The sequence below is a fragment of the Acartia tonsa genome, chromosome 4 (assembly GCF_053477335.1).
Source record: "Acartia tonsa isolate MP-2025a chromosome 4, ASM5347733v1, whole genome shotgun sequence".
Classification (NCBI taxonomy): Eukaryota; Metazoa; Arthropoda; class Copepoda; order Calanoida; family Acartiidae; genus Acartia; species Acartia tonsa.
In genome coordinates this window covers 1269328-1294328 of record NC_137263.1, presented here as the reverse complement: position 1 = coordinate 1294328, position 25001 = coordinate 1269328, and the positions used below count along the sequence as shown (strand labels likewise).

General features: G+C 31.7%; 1 protein-coding gene across 3 annotated transcripts; it reads right to left on the bottom strand.

Annotated features, from left to right (window-relative positions):
* Positions 1 to 1274: 1274 nt before the first annotated feature.
* Positions 1275 to 24451, bottom strand: LOC145315616 (tubulin beta chain). Of its 3 annotated transcripts, none has more exons than XM_080155600.1 (5): positions 23218 to 23540; positions 22771 to 22814; positions 22107 to 22258; positions 2468 to 2544; positions 1275 to 2154 (listed from the first exon to the last, which is right to left on the bottom strand). In XM_080155600.1, the coding sequence occupies exons 1-5, from the start codon at positions 23323 to 23325 to the stop codon at positions 2086 to 2088; spliced, it is 450 nt and encodes a 149-aa protein (XP_080011726.1). In that variant the 5' UTR covers positions 23326 to 23540; the 3' UTR covers positions 1275 to 2085. The 3 variants fall into 3 exon arrangements, with proteins under 3 accessions (XP_080011726.1, XP_080011725.1, XP_080011724.1); XM_080155599.1 differs by lacking the exons at positions 2468 to 2544; positions 23218 to 23540 and adding exons at positions 5851 to 5927; positions 24208 to 24451 and having other exon boundaries at positions 1282 to 2154; XM_080155598.1 differs by lacking the exons at positions 1275 to 2154; positions 2468 to 2544 and adding exons at positions 5367 to 5487; positions 5851 to 5927 and having other exon boundaries at positions 23218 to 23494.
* Between the last annotated feature and the right edge of the window lie 550 nt (positions 24452 to 25001).

The window sequence follows — 25001 nt, the reverse complement described above, 5'->3', positions numbered from 1 at the left end:
AAGTATAAGGACAAGTGTAAAGCTTTCTTTAAAAGAAAAAAAATGTTTAGAGTTATTAAGTTACATTATGTTATTAATAATTTCATTTATTATAAAAACAAATATTTTAAAACTGATGCTTTACTATTATTATGTTCGGACCATAAGTACTTTAACTTAGACATGTTAGAATTGTCCTATCAAATTCTAACTTTGCATGCATAATGATTCCTTAGACAGCGTAGCAACTCTATACAGCTTACCAAATAAGTCTGTACGTTCATTTCTAACATGATGATAAATTGCAAACAAGCATCTCTAAAATCTAAAAGTCTTACAGAGATATTCAAAGTTTTTTTCCGTCTAATTTTTTTTGAGCTTCGATTTTAATGATGTTGTCATCTTTGTTTTTAAGTGTTAAAACGAATAAAATGCAAAAAATTTATTATTATTTATCTACAACTACATCACATTGAGATTTTAAGTAATTATCTTTTAAAAATCAATTTAATTACTAAATAAAAAAAAATAATTGTATAAGAAACTAGGATACACAAAAGCAAAGCAATGAACGAGTAAGACAAACGAACATAAACAATTGTATAGTGTATGAACTAAATAAGCAGAATATAATGTATAGATCTAAACAAAATTTTAAGTAAATTTGTTGCTGCTTAAATACAAGTTTTAAATCAACAGGACAACTATAATATACTATAATATCTGTAACGGACGCCAGATCGACTAAAACTATAGAAAAGTTTTGCTTTTAAAACGTCAATTGAGAAAAACATTAGTTGTATTAAAGAAGCCAGAAATTAATTTGGGTCATGGAAAGAAAACGAAGTTGCGGGTTTCATCGTATTTTCACAGTAGCTTCTGAAAGGTTATTTTAGGTTAGGTTTGGTTAAGTAAAGGTTAATAATTGGCCCGCAGGGTTAGAAAATATGCCCCTAGAAATAGGAGAAAAGCTATTGTGAAAATACGACGAAACTCGCAACTTCGTTTTCTTTCCATGATCCATTAATTTTAATATTGTTAAAATTAGAACTGTTATAAGATTGAACAATAAATAACTACAAGAGATCATCATATTAACTAAAAGAACGGTTAAGAGGACGAACAGACGATGCTTATAGAATAGCTTTGCTACAAAATAATGGTTGTAATAAATGATGAAAAAAACAGAAAGAAAAGTGATTATCAAAAGAATAGGAATTTCCATCTTTTTTTGCAATTGTAATATCCCTCCATTCTGCAATGGACCATTTATACGGCCCCGCCCCCCCCCCCCTCCCCTTCCACTTGTTGATGTTTATTTTGTCAGGAAGAAAGGGGACATTAGGCAGTCTCAAAAGTTTTAAACTAAAGTTTTCTTAACAACTTTCGGGATTTTCATTAAATTTTGATTGGTTGGTTCATTACGTTTAAGTGTCCAAATGTTTCAACTACTAAATTATAATCTACAGAAAGAGTCATTATGTGTTTCATCATTGATGATTTACATTTATTTATCAGCCATGCAAATCCTGTGCACGCCATTGCTTGCTTGGGGTCCCGAAGGGGAGTGGGTGGATTAAAGGTACAACAGCAGACAGAGGGATTTTGACAACACAATTTTTAAAAACTTTTTTAATAAAAGTTACAAGATATGTTAAAAATCACATTTAGGAGTTTTCTAATCAAATAAAGTTTTAACGAATAATTTCAAATACAAAAAAAATTTATCTTCTATCTAAAAACTTTGAAAGTAAAACAAATCAAAAAATTTGATTACAATAAGAATTTAAAACATTTAACAAGAATTTACATAGAAGACGAAGAAAGTCCCTCAAAAAATCAGCATGATAAGTCCTCCTCTCCTCATCCCTCATTTTTATGACGTCATGAGTTATGACTTTCTTTGTCTCTATTTACATAGGTTGACAAAATATTATTGGCATTTGTAAAATTTAGCCTCTTTCTCTCCCTCTTTTCCCTTTTCATTTAAAAATTTCCCTCTTTTCCCCCCTGCCCTTCCCCGTGTTATTCAAAAACTTTTCTTTCCCTCTCTTCCCCATTTCAATTGAAAATATTTCCCTTTTTCTTCCTCTACCCTGCCCCTTTTTATTGTTCATACTCTTCATCTCCATACTCTACCCCTTCCTCCTCATCATCGTCAGCTGTCGCCTCCTGCAGAAAAACAATACATTTTTTTCTTTAAAAATATTTTTTCTTCAAATTGCTATTATTTAAATAAATTCAATAGGGTAATAAGTAACAAGGATGACAAAAACGGTAAGTAGCACCAAAAAACCGTGGATGGACAATTGTTTAAATAAATTATAGGGAATCATCACCAAATATTTTATCTGTCTATAGCAATCAATAAAATCATATTTCCCAAATTGCACTAGTTTCTGGTTTGGGACGTGAAGATGATTAGAACAAGATTTTCATAAGATCATGGTTTAGAGTGATTATTGAGACAAAATGTATTGTTTCCCTGATATTGTTGGTATTCTGACACTAGATCATTTACGTTGGATTCTGCCTCTGTAAACTCCAGCTCATCCATTCCTTCTCCTTCAAAGATAGATTAATAGTTATTTTGATAGAAAGATTGATATATAGATAGAATGATAGATGGATAGATGAATAGATTAAAAGATTGACTGATTGATAGATAGATAGATTGATAGAAAGATTGATAGATAGATTGATAGATAGATAGATAGATAGATTGATAGATAGATTGATAGATAGATTGATAGATAGATTGATAGTTAGATTGATAGATTGATAGATAGATTGATAGATAGATTGATAGATAGATTGATAGATAGATTGATAGATAGATTGATAGATAGATTGATAGATAGATTGATAGATAGATTGATAGATAGATTGATAGATAGATTGATAGATAGATTGATAGATAGATTGATAGATAGATTGATGGTTAGATTGATAGATAGATTGATAGATAGATAGATAGATTGATAGATAGATTAATAGATAGATTGAAAGATAGATTGATAGAAAGATTGATAGATAGATTGATAGATAGATTGATAGATAGATTGATAGATAGATTGATAGATAGATTGATAAATAGATTGATGGTTAGATTGATAGATAGATTGATAGATAGATAGATAGATAGATTGATAGAAAGATTGATAGATAGATTGAAAGATAGATTGATAGAAAGATTGATAGATAGATTGATAGATAGATTGATAGATAGATTGATAGATAGATTAATAGATAGATTAATAGATAGATTGATAGATAGATTGATAGATAGATTGATAGATTGATTGATAGATTGATTGATAGTTAGATTGATATATAGATTGATAGATAGATAGATTGATAGATAGATTGATAGATAGATTGATAGATAGATTGATAGATAGATTGATAGATAGATTGATAGATAGATTGATAGATAGATTGATAGATAGATTGATAGTTAGATTGATAGAAGATAGAGATTAAATTTTTTTTGGAATTGTAATATCCCTCTAAACTCCACTGGACCATTCATGTACCCTTCACTTATATTGATAGATAGATTGATAGATAGATTGATAGATAGATTGATAGATAGATTGATAGATAGCTAGATAGATAGATAGATTGATAGATTGATAGATAGATTGATAGATAGATTGATAGATAGATTGATAGATAGATTGATAGATAGATTGATAGATAGATTGATAGATAGATTGATAGATAGATTGATAGATAGATTGATAGATAGATTGATAGATAGATTGATAGATAGATTGATAGATAGATTGATAGATAGATTGATAGATAGATTGATAGATAGATTGATAGTTAGATTGATAGAAGATAGAGATTAAATTTTTTTTGGAATTGTAATATCCCTCTAAACTCTACTGGACCATTCATGTACCCTTCACTTGTTTTGTGATTCTTATTTTCAGGGCTTGGAAGCCATGTGTAAGCTGAAATTAGAATTGTCAAATAATAACTTTAAAATTCTGCTGGATGTCGAAACATATTCTTGAACAGACAATCCATCTTTTTGAATTTCTTTTTTGCACACAAAACAACTCTGTAAGACAAAATAAAAGTTACAAGATATGTTCAAAAATCACATTTAGGATTTTTTAAATTATGAAAAAAGAGAGTTTAATTTTATAAAGATTTAATAAGTAATTGTAAAAATTAGAATCATCTAACTAAATCATCTTTTACCCATCCCCGTTTAATTTAAATTTTAAGTTCTTCTTTCTTCCCCTACCCTTCCCCCTTTCATTAAAAAACTTCCCTTTCTCTTTTGATAGATTTATTGATGGATGGATGTTGTCATCTTTGTTTCTTAAGTATTAAATTGAATAAAATGGTTAAATTTTTATCATTATTTATTTATTAAAACACAAATGAAATGATATGAAATTAATTATTTATAAGGACAAAACCTCATATGTATTTAATATCACCATTTATAAATGATAATTACATTGCATTAAAAATTTATTAATAAACTATTTCTAGTGAACAATAAATACTACAGGTTTAACACAATCTATTTAAAGTATTCAAGGGCGGTGTTGTCTAAAATGTCTAAAAATACATCACAATAAGATTTTAAGTATTTTTTAAAAACATTAGTTAGTTGCTAAAGACAAACTCAAATGAAAAAAATAAAAGTAAGCAAAAAAATAATTTTTTTATTCTAAAATGTAACACTATGTATACAAAGTTTAAGATTAAACAATAAGTAAGTAAAAGAAGTCATATAATTATATGAAATAAAAGCTAGAAGGACATTCCTTATAGAAGAGCTTCAGTATAAAAGAATAAATGTAATAATTAATGAAAAAACTAGGGCTTGGCAGCTGTAAATAAGTCTCAAATTTAAATGTGTTTGAATGCTTTGAAATTTGTTTGAAAAAGGAAGTTGGCCAAATTTGGGTTAAGTTTAGACTGATTTCCAGCTGATTTTTAAAATTTTAAATGGTTGATTTCACTGAGGCTTTAAGGCAGCTCATGCGTAGCTGTCGAGCCCTGAAAAAAAAGAAGTGATTTTTCAACCCCCCCTTGCTAGTAAATCCTGTGCACGCCACCGCTTCCAAGATTGGGTTCAATCAGGGAAGTGGGTGGATTTTATGGTCCAGAAGACGTTAGAGGAATGTTGACTATAAAATTTTTTTAATTTTTAATAAATGTTACAAGATATGTTAAAACATCACAACTAGGAGTTTTAAACTATGAAAAAATCATTCAAATAATTTTATATTTTATTCAAGTAAACTTCAAAAGAATAATATCAAAAATTTTATCTTTTACCAAAAAATTTTACAATAAAAAAATTAAAGAATTTGATTAAAATAAGATTTGGATTAACAGGAAAATATTTGATTCAAAAACTTTTCATTTAAAAAATTTTCCATCTTTCTTCCCATACCCTTCCCATTTTTATTCATCATACTCTTCATCTCCATACTCTCCCCCTTCCTCCTCATCATCGTCAGCTGTTGCCTCCTGCAGAAAAACAATACATTTTTTTCTTGAAAATCAAAATAAAACATATTGCTTTATTATACAGTAACTTATAAATTCAAATTAGTTATAAGTCATATAATATTAGAAATATTTTTTGGTACATTCCTTACCTTTCCCTTCCCCTTTCCTTTCTCTTTAGTTTTCTTCGAAATAATGTTTTTTTTGAGACACACTGAGTTAGGAATGAGTAGATGATTAGAACAAGAATCGCCTTCAGGTATGGTCAAGCATGGAAATTAAATCAATCTGTATATTTTGATATGCAAGGATCGAAAGGAATAAGGCATTGGTCTATAAATTGATGTACATTCCCAATGATGATACACAAAATGTATTGTTTCCCTGATATTGTTGATATTCAGACACCAGATCATTCATGTTGGATTCTGCCTCTGTAAACTCCAGCTCATCCATTCCTTCTCCTTCATAAACAGATAGATAGATAGATTGTAAATAAATTTATATGTAGATATAAATTGAATGTTTCATAATATATATTCTACTCAAGCTTATAATATAACTTCAAACATATTTAAAGAAAAATGGAAGATTAAAAGAGAGAGAGAAAAAATAAGAAGGAGAGAGAAAGAGAAAGCTGTGGGGATATTACAATTAAAGAATTAATAAAGAAATCTACATAAGACAATGTTTTCATTTTTTACAGGCAAAAAAAGGCAGATTCTGAAAATTAAGAATTTTGGGGAGGATTTGTTGGTCAGTTCATTCATCCAGGAGGAGAGGAGAGGATTAGTGAAAAGGGTTGGATGAGGTAAAATTATTGTTTTAGCCAGCTGCGAATAATATTTACCCGAGAATTTAAAATCTGTTGCTACATCCAAGTAATAACATATCCATTAAGAAAATAGAAACTAACAAAACTAAACTAATCAAAGTTGGTTCAAAACCTTTCAGGGTGTGCACAGGGTTTTACTAGGGGGGATATATCCCTTCCAGAAAGAGACAAGTTTTAGGGTAAACAAAAATCTTTAAAAACATAATTTTACTTCTATGATTTTTACTTTAGTTTATGTTCTTTTTACATTGTCTGTACCATGTAAGTCTTTTTTATAGATTTGTCCAGCTTTGAACATCTGAATAAAGAGCCCAAAGTTTTTAATCCAATGAGTGGATTACTTTGGGTACCAGTATAATATACAGTCCATTGTCCCCTCCCTCCCTGAATAAGAAAGGTTGAATGTTAAGGAGTAATGTGAGTTAAAGTAGTAATATTTAGAGAATAACCATGGAGGGAGGGATATTAGACTGTATATTAAACTGTAAATAACCAAATTATCTCATTCTTTGATTAAAAACTTTGGGAACCTTATTAAATCTTTATTGGTTGGTACTATCTATCAGTGTCTCAACTTTTTAACCAATTCTTTTTTACTTAAGAAAGACACAATTAGTAGGTGTGTACAATGTACATTAATTAATTGTCCATTGTCTTATCCCTTAAGATTCTTGAAGTATAATATTAGTAATATAGGTAACCAAAGTAAAGAGTGAAAAAGGGATACTAACGGGAGTAGTGGGCTTAGTAAGGTAAATGCGGGTGTAATAAGGGAAGTAGCGGGTGTAGAATGTGAAGGGAAAAAGGAGCAAAACAAAAATATAGAAAGTCTAGATGAATAATCTCTGAATTGGACCAATAGTAACACAGTGTAGGAACAATCTCTGAATTGGACCAATAGTAACACAGTGTAGGACCAATCTCTGAATTGGACCAATAGTAACACAGTGTAGGACCAATCTCTGAATTGGACCAATAGTAACACAGTGTAGGAACAATCTTAGAAAGTACTCACATTTTGGTAGGACCAATAGTAACACAGTGTAGGAACAATCTCTGAATTGGACCAATAGTAACACAGTGTAGGAACAATCTTTGAATTGGACCAATAGTAACACAGTGTAGGAACAATCTCTGAATTGGACCAATAGTAACACAGCGCAGGAATAATCTCTGAATTTGACCAATAGTAACACAGTGTAGGAACAATCTCTGAATTGGACCAATAGTAACACAGTTTAGGAAGATTCTCTGAATTGTACCAATAGTAACACAGTGTAGGAACAATCTCTGAATTGGACCAATAGTAACACAGTGTAGAAATAATCTCAGAATTGGACCAATAGTAACACAGTTTAGGAACAATATCTGAATTGGACCAATAGTAACATAGTGTAGGAACAATCTCTGAATTGGACAAATAGTAACACAGTGTTGGAACACACTTTTGAATTGGACCAATAGTAACAGAGTGTAGGAACATTCTCTGAATTGGACCAATAGCAACACAGTGTAGGAACATTCTCTGAATTGGACCAATAGTAACACAGTGTAGGAACAATATCTGAATTGGACCAATAGCAACACAGTGTAGGAACATTCTCTGAATTGGACCAATAGTAACACAGTGTAGGAACAATATCTGAATTGGACCAATAGTAACACAGTGTAGGAACAATATCTGAATTGGACCAATAGCAACACAGTGTAGAAACAATCTCTGAATTGGACCAATCTCTGAATCAATCCAATAGGAACATAGTGTAGGAACATTCCAACCATAATCTTGGGTAGAAAGAACTCACATTTTGATTAGATTAGGCATTTTTTGGACTTTCACCCATATAAGTAAGCTTTTAACAGAGAAATTCCTTTAATTGGATGGATTATTATGTCTGATTGAGCGTCTATAGTAATAAACCTATTGCCCAAAGGTAACTAGGGCAAAGAAATCGATAAAAGAACAATAATAAACAAGACAGGTAAAAATGTTGTATAGAGTTATTTTAGAAACATCCATGTTGAACTATAATGAATGTGTTTACTAAAAAATTCGCTCATTCGGCTCATTTATTTATCGTCCATTGTCTTATCCCTTAAAATCCCTGCATTTTTATTTCTTGTCTAGAATTTCACTCCTTTACCCCATCCCATCTTGTCCTACTGGATGAAAAAACTGACCAATAGGAGAGTCCTATGTAGCAACCTAAATTGAGGACTATTTTTCCCCTGTCATATTATTCACATATACTATACTTCCAATTTTAGAAATATCCATGTTGAACTATGATAAATGTTATTTCTAAAACATTATCTCATTCGTTGGCTCAAAGACTTTAAGGACTTTTTTATTAAATCTTAATTGGGTTGAGCAAATCTTCAGTGTTCAAACTTTTCCACGAATTATTTTAATTCACAGAAGGTGCAATAAGGAATGTACATCTGTAAGATCCATTGTCTTATCCCATAAAATCCCTGCATTTTTATTTCTTGTCTAGAATATATATGATTATATTATAACTAATTGTTCTAATATATGAAAATATGAAAAGGGAATAAAGTGTGTTCGAATAAGTGGGGAGGGGGCTGGAATATGAAAAAGGCATTTATTACAATATTTGGAAATGTCCCTCTAAACCAAAATGAACCACATGACCCCCCCCCCCTTCATCTATAACATTGTTCATAAGTGGTATTACCCTGCAGGGCTCCGTGTAAAGTCTACTTAACCTAACCTAACTTGACCCACCTTTCCTGTATTGATTTTTAATATTTTATGAAAATAATTGGTGTTGGGGGGAGGGGGGGGGGGAGGTGGTTCATGTTGAAATGTAATGAATGCTACTCAATAGCAATAATATACTTTTCCAGTATGGCTTCGAAACCGATTAATATCCGCTGGATTAGAACCGGTTCTAAGCCAAACTGAAAAACAATGTATCGTATTATATCCACAAATGGTTTTAATATTATAATTGTACATTTTTAAATCCATGGAAAGCTGTTTATAATACGATGCGATAAATAGATATTATTTTTATATTATGTATGTATTATGAGATATGTATATATGATATATTATAATTAACTCTTTTTAATAATCTATTATAGGTTAAATCATTACTGCCGTTTAAATTTATAAAGCCATCAGTTCCACAAATTAGGCTGAAAATTATACTGGTACCCAAAGTTTTAGATAAACGTTCTCTTATTTAGATTATTTAACTTTGGGTACTTTTATTGAATCTTAAAAGGTAAATCATCTTTAGGAATGTACATAAAATTCCCGTACATTATCTTAGCCCTCAAAAACCCTGATTTGAATGAAATTCAACTTGTCATAAAAACGTTTTTAATACTTTATTTTAAATGTTTAAATTTGAAAACAAAATAGCCTAAAACCATCACAGGACCTATGTTAAGCTTACATAAAATAGAGAACCCAATCGGTTCTGTAGTTACAGAGATCTTAAGCTTCAGACAAATAAGATTTTGTAGAAGTAAGAGAAATAGACAAAAATAGACAAAAAAAATTTAAGAGGCAAAAAATGATAGATGAAAGATAAAAAAGAAGAGAAGAGATAAATGAGATAAAAGAAAATGAAAATTGATTATTTTTGCACAGTGTAAGTTCGATTCTAAAACATTAAAAAAACATGGTTGACAACTCTCAATGGATAATGATATAGAATATAAGTGGATATTATGACAGGGGAAAAATTTCGTTATTTTAGGTTGCTAACATTGACATCACTTATTGGCCAGTTCATTCATCCAGTAAGAGGCAAGAGGAAGGGTTGGATTTGTGATTTTAGCCAGCGACAAGTTTCACTTTATTAGAGTGCAATATTATCTGTAAGCTCCAAGTAATAAATAATCTATTAACTATTATCACATTTACTTCATAGCGTTACAACTGACAGACAAAAAAAGTGAATTATAGAATAGTTTCCCTACTAAAAATTCATACGAAGGGCCGAAGCCGTTTCATTTCTCAAATGCGTATTAGCCGGCCAGGCGAATCATCACAACAAATTACAAACACCCATCCTAAATAATCATCTGAGAAAATTTCTATGATGTTTTTAAGGATTGGACCCATTCTTTTTAATTTTTCCAAGGTCAACAATTGAAAATTAGTAAAGTAGTAAGGCTATAAAATCCAAGGATTTTTATAATTTGAATTGGAAAGTATAAATTTGCTTAAATGTTAGAAACATATTCTCTCATTCGTTTGCTTAAAGACATTTGGGATTGATTGGGCATTAGCAGTACCTTTCAATGTTCAATAATTTCAATCTACAAAATGAGGGTAATTTTGTCAATCATATTAGGAGTACAATCAATTTATCGTCCCGTGTCTTATCCCTTTAAGATCTCTGAGCTGGATCTTTAAATCGTTTTGTGGTGCGCTAAATCGGGGCGATCCAGTTCGGCGCACCTAGATATTATTAGATTTCAATCTTTAAATCTAAAGGAATGGGCGAACCAGCGCGAGTGTCATTGCCGCGCCAAACCAGGGTGAACTGGATCGCCCCGATTTAGCGCACCACAAAACGATTTAAAGATCCAGCTCTGGATAAAAACACACTGCAACAACCTTATTATTCTAAAATAATTCCATAGCTACTAAATGTGTCCAAAATTTGTGAAAAGAGTCAGGGCTAAAGTGATAGGACAATGTATGATAAATAAATCTTCCCCCAAATTCGCAGGACAGGGGTATTGGGCTTTTTATTACACTAGTCCCTAAAGTGTTTAGATAACATTTTCTTAGTAGTTGGCCTACAACTTTTGGGACTCTTATTGAATTTTGATTGGTTGGTTTATTAAGTTGAGTGTCCAACCGTTTCAACCACTAATTGTAAGCAGTATGTGCATTGGGAATGATTTTATTGGCCATTGTCTTATTCCTTAAGATCCCTACAAATTCTTATGTATGCTATTCTAAAATTGGGGGAGAGAATATTTATAGAGTAACCACTCCCTCCATGAAAAAGAAAGCACAATGGATATAGGAAATAAATGGATATATTGACAGGGGAAAATTTATCGTCAATTTAGCTTGCTGCTCATATGGACCTCACTTATTGGTCAGATTATTCATCCAGTAGGAGGGGAGGGGATGGATTTGGGTAACGTTATTTTAGCCAGATGCGAGTATAACTTTATTAGAGTACATGAAAATCTGGCGCAATATCCAAGTAATAATATATCCATTGATAGCAGCACACTTAAACAAATGTACATAATTTATCCGCTTTTTAGCACAATAAAGTGCATATCAAATGACATTCTACATAGCAAGCAGGAAAGGAGGAGACATTGGACAATAAATTATACTTGTACCCAAAGACTTATATCCGCGTTATTTTATTCGTATCTAAAAAAATTAATATCTTTATATTTTGATTGGTTGGTTCTAAACTAGTAGTGTCGAAACACTTCAACCAATAATTACAATCTGCATAAGGGGTAATTTATGTTATATTTTCATGGGGGATGTCTCCATCGACATAAAAAAATAGGAATCATAAAAGAATGCCTTGGCCCTCAAAAAGGCGTAATTTAAAATTACAGATATTTGAAAATACTTTTAAATTTTATTTGAATAAGTTTTGTGTGTTTTTTTGTGTTCTTCAAATTTATTTTGATTAACTTTTGATTATAGTACTTTGACGAATATAGAGAAATAGAAAATTAGAGATAGTTATAGATAATTAATAGATATGTTGGCTCAATACCAGCTGAGTATCCATGTGGATATTCAGCTACTATTGGGGTAATTTTTGGATACTCAGCTACCATTGGGAAAATGTGTGGATATTCAACTACCATTGGGGGAAAAAGTTTTTAAACAATTATTTTGGTTATCTTTTTTGTTAATTTATACATGTTAGAATTGTCCTGTCGATTTAATACAAAAGGTACGATTTAGGAAGCGTAGCAACTCTATAATAGAAAGTCCGTAGGTCAATTTTAAACATGTTGTTTTTAACCTTTTGACAATTTTTTTTCGTATAATGTAATAAATTAAAGCAAAGTTTTTCTACATTTATAGGAAATTATATCAACTCTATAAAATCGTGGCTTTAGGGATTTTTGGTCCAAAAATATATTGGATTATTAGACCTGTAGATTAATCATTTTAAAAAGCGAAGCTTTTTTATAATAAGGGCCTGTGCGTCTGTCCGTCCGTCAATTTCAAACTTGGCATTATGATTCCTGTAAAGCACATTATAAAGAACGTAATTACCAACAAATCAAATTGATTATTGTATGCCCAACTACGCTTTTAATGATTTTGTCATCCTTGTTTTAAAGTGCAAGGTGCAATAATAAGTGGGTGGAGATTTTTCGGCTTCTTTGTACAACTTAAATTCAAGACAAAAACATACATGGATTGATTTATATCTAAATTGTATTTATTATTTATAAGTTTGAGTTTGATATCTAATTTATGGAATACTGATTCTTATTACGATAAGGTACAATGTTATAAGCTCAATGATCAAGTCCTAAAAATGTAAGTATGTTCTTAAACAGTAGCATAAACTTAAGCAGTTTTGCAACAAATTTACTATAATTACAATAATTTTATATAGACTTATGCATTATTATCCTGTTAATGTTAGATTGTCCTTTCATTTCAGAGCTTGGATTTTATGGATTTTCAATATTTGTTTCCTAAATCTGTATTAAAGTTAAATGATAGGTGTGAATTGCTTGCATTAATGTGCATTATTGTCATGGGAATCAGCATTATAAAAGATATAATAAAATACCAATAGGAAATTAGTGTGGATATTCAACTACCATAGGGGAAAAGTGTGGATATTCAACTACTCTTGGGAAATATGCGTAGATACTCAGCTACTATTGGGGAATTTGTGGATACTCAGCTGGTATTGAGCCGATATGTTTATAGCTATATATTTGGACTAGCGGCTTGTTCCTTAGCATCTAGGGACTTTGCCCTTAGCATCTACGGGGCTCCGTAATCATTCAAAGGGATATGGAAGTGGAAAAGAAAAATAGCCAGAAACCTTACTATAAAAAAATTATAAAAAAATAGAAATAAAATGACAAAGATGATGTTGTTAAAGAATTAAGGTGAAAAGATACTTTTAAAGAGAGATGGAAAGAGAGAGAAGAGCGAGAGAGAGAGAAAGATAAATAAAGAGAGAAAGAGAGAGAGAGAGAGAGAGAGAGAGAGAGAGAGAGAGAGAGAGAGAGAGAGAGAAGAAGAAGAAAAATTAAGTGTAGAGAGAGAAATAAAGTTTCTTTTTGTGCATTATCCATCAATCTAGCCAACCAACAGAACAGATATTTTTTAACAATGAAAATCCAAGGTTTAAATTTTTTATTTTCAATGTAACAAATATATTTAAACTATGATAAGCTAGGATTAACATTTTTATTTTGCTATTAGCCATCAATCTAGCCTAATAAAATTATTAGATATTTTTGAATTTGAACTATGACAATCCAGGGTTTACATTTTATATTTTCAATCGAACAAACCAAAAGAACAGATATTTTGGAACTATGACAATACAAGATTTACGTATTATATTTTTAAACTAGCCAACTATAAGTAAAAGATATTTTTTAACTAAGATTATCTAGGATTTACAAAAAAATGATAAAATTTTATCATGTGTATGAAGAATACAGGATTAAAATTTGTAAAATTTGTGTCAGCTCGTCAAAACTTGATGCTTTAGGAAAGTTTGCATGTCCTTGCAACTTACATAGGTTGCAGGAAGAAAAAGGGATAAGACAATGGACGATAAATTAATGTTCATCCCCAATTATGATACACAAAATTACTCCTTCTGTAGATTCCAATTTGTGGTTGGAACGTTTTGACGGTCAACTTGATGAACCAAACAATCAAAATTTAATAATAAAAGCACCCCTATGTTGTAAAACCAAAGAATTAGAACGTCAATATAAAAATATGGTGTAATAAACAGCACAAATGTTCCCTCCCTCCCTGCATAGCTATAGGGGAGTCCAGAAAATAAAAAGGGGGGGGGGGGCAGTGAACAACACCCTCCCTCCATAATAATTTTTGTTTGACTAGCGGCTCCGCCCCCAGCATTTAGAAGCTCTGATTTCAAAGTGTAAGGAAAGGAGAAATATAGCCTAAAACTACCCAAAGACTAAATCTAAAAATTAAATAGCCTGAAACCATCCTGGAACCTATTTGAAGCTTTCATAGCACGGAGAACTCGATAAAGTTCAGTAGTTATCGAAATCTTAAACTACAGAAAAAAAACCTTACTGTTCTTTATAGTTATAGCGGCTACGCCCCTTGCATCTAGTGTCTAGTGTATCCAAAGAGGTAAGGAAAGGGCAGAACAATAGCATAAAACCATCATCATGCCTTTCTAAAATGTGCACTCAATCAGTTCAGTATAGTTAATAAGCTTCAGACAAGAAAACCTTACTACTTTACATGATAGGATATGATTGTTTAAATTTTTTACTTATTTTTTATCGTTTTACAGTTTTAGTATTTTATTTTAATTTTCCTATATTCAACGAATATATAACAATATTGAACTAAAATTTGATTCAAAGCATTAAATATTAATTGCTGACCTACTACTATAGATTTAAATATAAGTGGATATATTGAAAATTTGACGTCAATTTATGTCAATATGCTCATTTATTGATCAGCTCGTTCATCCAGAAGGAGAAGAAAGGAGGGGGGTAAAGAGGGTGGATTGAGGGTATCGTTATTTTAGCCAGCTGCAAGCAACACTTTTTTAGAGTACAAAAAAATCTAGTGCAACATCCATGCAATAATATATCTAATCCTACAACTAGAAACTTTTAAATTGTTCATTATTTATTCAAAATCAATTCTATTCTACAATTATAATCTCGTTATATTATATTCTAGCGGCTACGCTCCTAGCATCTAGCAGTTCTGTATTCGAAGGAGTAAGGAAATTAGGGAAATAGCCTAAAACCAAACTTATATACAGTTATGGCCAAAAACCATCCAGGGAACTATAAGAAGTTGCAATAAAAATGTAGAACTCAATCGGTTTAGTGGTCATCAAAGACTTAAGCTTCAGATAAAAAAAACCTTACTACTTTTTATAATATGATTTAGATATTATACTATTATGAAAAATAGTAGTTTTTTTGGTTTGTCCGTGAAGATTTAACAACTCTCCATTTGAGGAAAGCTTTACAGGCTGGTTTTAGGCTAGTTATTTTTTAATCAAGTTTTGGGATGGCGTTACCCCTTGAATTTTTTATATTAAGGTAGCACGTTGTATATACGTGTGTCCAGAAGGATCTCATAAACTTATAAAAAAGAAAAGTTTACTATTGGTCCCGAGGTGGTTTTAGAGGGGAGAAGTGGAAAGCAACACTACCAACTCCCCTTCCTACCTATCTAAAGTATAGGGGCGAAGCAACTAGTAAAATAGTAAATATTATAATAGGCAGGGAGTTGACATTCGATTGTAAATGACACAATACACATTAGGGTGGGTCGATTTTGGACATTTTTTTTCTGAGGCCAAAGCAGGGATCTGCACTTAATTTATAAAGATATAATACACCTCTGGGTGATTTAAAATTTATCCTAAGTCTTAAAACCGCTGACGACCAGACATTCAATTGTATAGCTATTTGTAAATGGGAGTCAAAAATTTATTGAATCAGAACTATGGCTTCATGGTGCTCCCTGGAAATGCCTTGAGGAGCTGAGTCAGGAACTTTTGTCCGTTTCAAAAAATCTCGTTCCTAGCCTGAGAAAATCTAAAAAACCTTTACAAATTGGACAATTCTCAATAAACCTTAATTTTTTTTGTTTTTTTAGTGATTTCTAAGGCTAGGAACGAGATATTTTGAAACGGACAAAAGTTCCTGATTCAGCTCCTCAAGGCCTTTCCAGAGAGTACCATGAAGTCATAGTTCTGATTCAAAAAAATTTTTGGATGTCGTCTTTGCATACTAATAAGTAATGAATTATATTTTTAAGTGGTCGTGTTCTAAAACTCAATTTTTTAAAATTCTTTTTCGGTCAGAAATGTTTTTAAGGTTAATTTTATCTGTTGCATATCCCCGCTTTGTCTAATTCCGATATGAACCCATCCTAATACACATGTACCCAAAGTTTTATAACCACGTTATCTTATTCGTCAGCTCAAACTTTGGACACCTTTATTTTGATTGGTTTATTTAAACTCGCAGAGTCCAAACTTTTTAACCGTTAACGCTAATCATCCCCAATACTTTAGTAATTTTTAGTCATTTTGATTTTTTGTATATTCCTATATATATACACTTTAACTTTATAACAGCGTTCGATTGTAGTTATTTATGATTTATCGCATCGTATATTAGACAACTTAAAATTAAAGATATAACCAGTTTTGTAAGACCCCAGGGGCCGAAATAACTGGCTGACAAAACTGGCATTGATTTTATGATTTTATCTTGGTATTTGTGGAAAATTGTCAGTCATACAACGCTATACATGATTTTCAGTTTTGCTGATTCTAATCCAGTGGATTAATAGTGGTGTCCAAGCATTAAAGTAATATATATAGAGTGATAAATAGTATTTGTAACCCTGTTCCTTAAATACCTCACATAAGTTTAGACAGAAATGGTAATTTTACACAAAAATTGTCCCTTACTTTTTCAAAAAGCAGAAGAAAGCATTAAACAGCTGAAATTAGAAAGCAAAGTTTAATGAAATTAATTTTCGTCTGCAATGCAATAGGTCTTTGCAATTGGATATCAAATAGTAAGCTCTTTATACATCTATACTATAAATTTATTGTCCAAGCTATACTAGAATGCCGCCCACCCCTTATGAGGGTGGGGGTATATCCCTAAGGGCTAACCCGCGACCGTGGCTCAAGACGTAGCGCCTCCGCTCGTCGTCGGGAAGGTCATGGGTTCAAATCTCGGTCCAACACCGCGTCATAACTAAAGACGTTAAAAATGGTTCCTACTGCTGCTTTGTCAGATGCGCGACATGAATAGTTAGAGTAGGGGGAATGCCTTGGCCCAAAACAGGCGCGACTCATTACCGTGCACAGTTAGGACTTCTCAGACAATGGTCGTGCAATCAAAGGGTTGGTTGTCTGATGGGTGTTGAATGTTGATACCCTTGGCGATTGAGCGCTTTACACTGCAATTTAAAACGCAGAGTATGTTCAAAGATGACTTGGAGAGGATTTGTGCCCGAAGCGTCACAACGCCCCTAGAGTCAATAGTCAAAATATACTCAGGGCTGAGGGCGAATCCACAAGTTGAATATGTTATTTTTATCTTTATTTCAATAAACTTATTATACTATGTTACTCTTTCAAAATGCTTTCCCTTACAATCAAGGATCTAAAGGGATAAGACAATGGCCGATAAATTAATATATATCCCTTTTGTAGATCACAATTACTGGTTGAAACGTTTGGACACTTAAACCAACTAATTAAGATACAATAAAAGTTCCCAGAGTTGTTAAGCCAACGAATAAGAAAACGTTATACTAAAACTTTTGGGACTAGTGTTGTATTAAACAGTCCAATGTCCCCTCCCTCCTTTTGGTTAGAAATAATAAATAACCTACTGAATGTACATTAATTTTTTACTACAAGAATTATTAAGTATTATACATCATGCAACATATTTCGGCAATCGATATATTATTACTTGGATGTTGTACCAGATTTTCATGTACTCTAATAAAGTAAAACTTGCAGCTGGCTAAAATAACGATGCCCCACATCATTAAAGTAAGATATATAGCTCTTTTCGCTGATCTAGACATGTTAGAATTGTCCTATTGCTTTCAAACTTTGTATGGTAATTTCTATAACATAAAGGTACGACTTAGAAAGCGTAGCAACTCTATAATCTTTACCAGAATGTCCGTACATACCATTTAAAACCTGCTGATTTTTAACTTGTTTGACAACTGATTTTTGTAAGATATAATTGACCTATATTTGGAGTACTGATTCCTATTACAACAAGGTACAATATTATAAGCGAAGCATCTTTACAATCTTGTTTTGAAAAATGTAAGTATCTCCTTAAACATTATTCTGTATTTAAGAAGTTTTGCAACAAATTTACGTGCAATTTTATTAAAACTTATTCATCTATATTAAGCTTATTCAGTTCTGACACTGTAAAAGAGTTAATATTCGTTTGTCCTACTGTTTCAGAGCTTCGCTTTTATGTATGTTGTCATACTTGTTTATATGTAATATTCATTTATGATGTTTAATTATAATATATGATAATGTAAATAATGAGGCCAATATATTTATATTGTATATTCATATATATAATAATAAAGATAAATGTAATTATGATTTATATATTTAGGAATAGATAGACATATATTGCTAGCCCCTAGGGAAATAATGGGGAGGTCAGAAAAATAGCCTAAAACCAATAAAGATATTTAAAAGCTTCCCTTAAGATTAATAATTATTCGGATGAGCAATTTGCTGTGTGCAATAATAAGTAACATTGATCAGAGAGAAAGGGGACAATGGGCTTTTTATTACACTAGTCCCCAAAGTTTTATAATGATATTTTCTTATTCGTTAAGAACTTTGGGGACTTTGACTGAATTTTGATTGGTTGGTTTTTTAAGATGAGTGTTCAAACCTTTCAACCACTAATTTTAATCTACAGAAGGGGTAATTTTGTGTGTAACATCATGGGCGATGTACATTAATTTATCGGCCATTGTCTTATCCCTTTAGATCTCTGGGCATTGATCACAAGCTTACTCGATTATGATTGGATTGAAATCCTTATAACAATAAGAGCAGAAAAACATGTCTTTAAAGTTAGCTATGTAGGTACTATTCAATTCTCTACGGAATTACGTGTAATAATTCAAATAGGCCTTAATGGCCTCCAAATACAAAGAGAAGAAAATATAAAACAAACACCACGTACAACTAAACAATTATTTACTATAATTCATCTTTTTAAATTTTTGCTATGGTTGTGTACAAAAAAATAATTTTCGTTAAAATTTCCTATTTTTTTAATATAAAATTTTAATTACAATATTCTTATTTGTATTAAAATATGCTATAGTAATAATAAATTTCTAAAATGGAAAAAAGACATAAACCTTACATCCCCTAGTAGTATTTTTTTAAACTAAAATTTTACAAAATTTTAAAGTTCATTATCTTCAAATTTAACCCTCTTTAGATGATATTATTAAATATAAAATTTTTAATATAATATACAAATACAATAAAATCGCGAAATTGCAACCTTTTTTTTTGCACGACTAGTTAATTCAAGTTTTTAAAACTTTTTTTATAAAATCAATTTTATTTAATAATTATCAATGTCATTGTGATCTTCTCATAACAGGGTTGAAAGAGTTATTGAATAATAGTTTTTTTAGCATCGTATTATAAACAGATTTCCGCGGATATAAAATGTACAATTATATATTAAACCAGTTTTTTAGTCCCGAGAAGCCAAAGGCCTTCGGCATCTAGGGGATTAAAAAAACTGGTTTTAATATTATGATTGTACATTTTTATATTCGTAGAAAACTGGTTATAATATGATGCTAGACATGATTTTTTCGTATTGATGAGAACGGGTTCTAATCCACCGGTTTCGAATGAATACGAGAAAAGTTATTATAATTAATTTTGCTGCGTGCCAACCAATATAAGTGACAAAGATAATTATAGGCTTACTTAGATAACCCCTATTGTAATGGGATTTAAATCGTTATACTATTACTTGGATGTTGCACCAGATTTTCATGTACTCTGATGCATGCTCGCAGCTAGCTGAAATAACAATACCCCCAATCCACTCCTACTAGATGAACGAACTGACCAATAAATGAGGTAAATATTATCAAGCTAAATTAACAAATCTTTCCCTGTCATATCCATGTGCATCCTATATCCATTGTAATCCTTATAATAAAGTAACAGGATGTCTGTACCGAAGGATCTCGCTAACCGCTGAACCGATCAGGTTTTCCTTAACAGGGTAGCTTCTCATAGGTCCCAGGAAGCAACATAGAAAGGTTGCGTATTATTTTTGAAGAAAACAAACATTTAAAATGTCACTAAAGGCCTCTAGGGGCGTATACACTAGTTGAAATCATAGTTAACATGAGGCACCGGTCAACACCCACAACTAAGCTAAGAGTAAACACATAACCTACCTAAAATTCAAGAATAGTAATGTATATATTAATACGGTCTAATTGACCTACAAATATTAAGATGAAGAATTAATAATGATTTGTAATGTCTCCTACCATAATTATGTTGATTATTGAATTTATTTTATCTATTTTTACTTTTTATATCTTCTGTGTTAAAAAAAATTCTGTCATTAAAAATTACATAACAAACTTTTTTTAAAAAATGTTTCAATATAAACTTGTATTTAAATATTATGTAATGTACATCTTTTTTTCAAAGAGGTATAAAACAAACAAATTTAGTTTTACCTAGCGGTAACTTATTACACTAAAATTTTTAAAAAAAATTTAACCCTCTCTAGACGAGATTTTTAAATATAAATTTAATAAATATTATTTTTAAAAGGGTAAATTGAATTTAATTTCATTACATATTTTGTAATCGAAATAATTTTTTTACGATGATACAATTATGTTTTTAGTAGCGCATCTACTTTTAAATTTTTTTGCACGCTTATATTATAAGAGATTTTGTGAATGTTAATTTTAATGTGTATATTACCTTGTTTTCAACCTATTTTATAAATATGATCTCGTCAATAATACAAAATAGAACGATATCAGCTAAATGGATAGATAGATAGATGGATGATATAGGAAAGATCAGATAGATAGATAGAAAGAAAGAAAGATAGACAAATAGATCCCAGCCAGAAACGTCGTAAAGAAAATCGTAAGGAGATATTTACTATATTGTAGCAAAAATCGAATTTACGATTTTATAGAGATTAATTCGAATTTGTAGTAAAAATCGTGACTATCGTATGTATCTCGCATTTTATGTTTGTCAACACACACATACAAACAGACACACAACCAACAATTTCAAAATCATTGTGTGAGAAATATAGTTTATAAATTGGCCACTAGGTATTCACATTACTTTGTATAGAGAATCAAAATCTTTCTGTTTTCAAACAAAATAAATTAAAAACTGGTATAACATAATATCATAATGTGTTAATGGTCTTTTATTGAAAAAAATTTTTTTTTTTATCATTTTCATTTTAAACCACAGCAAGTGTACAAAAATGTCTAAATGGCAATTAAAATAAGATAAATTATGTAAGAAATTCCAAGTTCCTCACAATCATGATTATAATGGAAACAAATTTAAAATCACCCTTATAATTTCAGAGGAAACACAGAGATAAACACCCTCTCTCTCTCTCTTTCTGTATGGAAAGTACAATTAGTTTATGTTATGGATATTGTTGTTTTACGTAACCATTTTCTAACCTAAAACTACACGATGTTAAATAAATTTTTTAATGTGCTTTTTATTTACGATTTAGGTACGACATCGCGCGCGATACTTACGATATCGCTTACGAGTTCGTAGGTGTATCGCGCAGCTCTAAGTACCTTTTCGACCATTTATCGTAACATATCGTCGATGTGCATTGGACGACTATTTAGCGATATCGTAAGAACTCGTGCTCGATTGCTACACGATATCGTGCGCTATAGTAGTGCGATAGTGACGCTACTTTCTGGCTGGGATAGATATCTAGATAATACATAGATAGATAGATAAATAGATAGATCCTATACCTGTGTACCAATGTAGAAAAGCTTTTCTTCTGAACATGGCGGTGAAGGCGGTACCGATCCTCTTAAAAAGCTCCTGGATAGCCGTCGAGTTGCCGATGAAGGTGGCCGCCATCTTGAGACCACGTGGTGGGATGTCACAAACAGCTGTTTTATACAATTTTTTCAGTTTAAGAGACCGTCAGCTTGTTTCGTTAATTTAGAAATGGTAAAATTATCCTATCGTTTTCAAACTTTGCATGAGGATTTCTATAAAAGTTAGATATGATTTGTTAGTTATGAAGCGTAGCAACTCTATAATTGTTAAGGTCTGTACGTCCATTTAAAGCATGGTGATTTTTTACTTTTTTAAAAAAATTGTTTTATGATATATTTATCCTATTTATATGATTTTTGTAACAATGATTCCTGGGACAACAAGGTAACATATTATATGCGAGGCATCTCTATAATCATTAATCCTTTTAGGATTTTACTGCAACTATGCAACAAATTTATGTACAATTTTGTTTAGACTTACAAATTAATGTTATTAAGTTCTGACTCTCTACAAGAGTTAAATTGCTCGTTTCTCCCTTCTGATTTATAGCTTTTATTGAAGTTGTCATCCTTGTTTGTCGATGTTTTCATCGTTGTTGTCCTTAAACTGAGAAAATTTCCTGTTTTAATATTGTTTGGGATCCATTCCACAAAGTAGGAACTGTTCTTATTCTAGTTTCAGAATATATTTCCCTCATAAATTTTATTTTGGATTTTTACCCTTTTTGAAAGCAAATAGATTTTTCATTTTAGGATGTTAGGGAGAGAGAGAGAGAGAGAGAGAGAGAGAGAGAGAGAGAGAGAGAGAAAGGACGAGAGAGTTAGAGGGAATGAGGGAGAGAAGGAGAGTGGGAGAGATAGATAGAAAGAGAGAAAAAAGAGAGAGAGAGAGAGTGAGAAAGAAAAAGAAGAAAAAAAGAGAGTGACACACAGAAAAAAGATAAAGCTAGTGAAAATTCAGCTGTTAGAACATTAGAATTTCCATCCATGCTTTTTAGCCCTTTTTTAGCCAACAATTTAAATTATAATTTTTGTCCAATGTCCCTTCCCCCAAAAAAATTTTTGAGGGCCTTGCCTGGATGGCCAACAGCTGTTCGTCCACCTCCTTCATGGACATGCGGCCGCGGAAAACAGCGGCCACGGTCAGGTAGCGGCCGTGCTTCGGATCGCAGGCCGCCATCATGTTCCGCGAGTCGAATATTTGCGCGACCAACTCCGGGACTGTCAGGGCTCTAGATAAATATTTATTTTGTGGCTGTTATTTGAGATAACAGACTTTTTTAGGGACAGAAACCTGGGATCTAAAGGGATAAGACAATGGCCGAGAAATTAATGTACGTACATCCCCAATGATGATACACAAAATTATTTGTAGATATCAATTATTGGTTGAAACGTTTGGTCACACAAATTAATTAACTAACTAATAAAAATTCAATAAAAGCCCCTAAAGTTGTTGTGCAAGAAGAAAACGTTTTTATAAAACTTTGGGGACTATTGTAATATGCAGTCTAATGTCCATAGCAGTAAAATCTGCGGCATACTAATCAGGTCTAATACGTGAAGAAAAATCATGTTTTCCATTGTCTTGTGTGTGTGTGTAAATAGGATAATTAAATCACGAGACAAGTGCACCCAAAACTTGTAGTTTAGCTTGGTTGGCTAAAAAGTTGTTGACAAATTTTCTTCAAGTAACATATCATTATCCAAGTCTAAAAGATTGACGTAAGGGATCTAAAGGGACAAGACAATGGCCGATACATGGATGTAATCCTCAATTTTATTCGTTGGTTCAACAATGTTGGAAACTTTTTATTGAATTTTGATTTGTTGGTTCATAAAGTTGAGTGTCAGAACTTTTTCAACACTAATTATAATCTACAGAAGGGTAAATTTTGTGTGTATCATCATTGGGGATATACATCAACTTAACGGACATTGTCTTATCCCTTTAGATCCCTGAATATTGCCGGAGAAGCATAATTATTAATCTTTTCTTAATCTGTCCCTACCATAAAGGGCTTAATTGGTATTTTTATTTATGGGGGAAATAGTGATGAAATGCCTGGATGGCGAGCAACTGTTCGTCCACCTCCTTCATGGACATGCGGCCGCGGAAAACCGTGGCCACGGTCAGATAGCGGCCGTGCCGCGGATCGCAGGCCGCCATCATGTTTTGCGGGTTAAACAGCTGCGCGGTCAGCTCCGGCACGGTCAAGGCTCTAGGATAAAGGTAAATCAGAGTTGATGTTTTTAAGCGGAATTTGGTTTGCCGATTGTGTACATAGCACCTTCATCCTATCTCAATATTTACTACTAGCTAAAAAAGCTTCGAACTTAAAAAAAATCACAATTTAAAAATTAAAATTTCAAATGTATAAAATCGTTACATTATATCGCTTTTCCGTTTGACCGGAGTAGCTGAAAATAGGTTTTGCAATAGTTGGGTGATATGCTGCACAAATAGGCACTCAATTTTCAGTTGATCTTTTTTTACCTAGCAAAGCTACTCAAAATCGCAGATTTTAGCATGTAGTGTTGTACAGAAACTTCTATTGAAACAGCTTGACATAATTGTTTTGCAATAAATATGACCTTGCAAGTACAGTGCAGACAGACGGATTAACCGATCAGAATAATCATGCGATGGCCCACCCCTGGTAACAATCTGTTCATGTCTATAGATTTACGTACAATCTTCTTAAACTAGCGGCTACGCCCCTAGAGGCACTTAAGATGGTGGGGGAATAAATTCGGCTCCACCCACCCCTTGATTTGTATTTTAGTTTCTATAAAAAAAAATGCGGGTAGGAGTTATATTTTTCTTGGGAGAATGGTGGTTATAAACCTTCTCAGAAA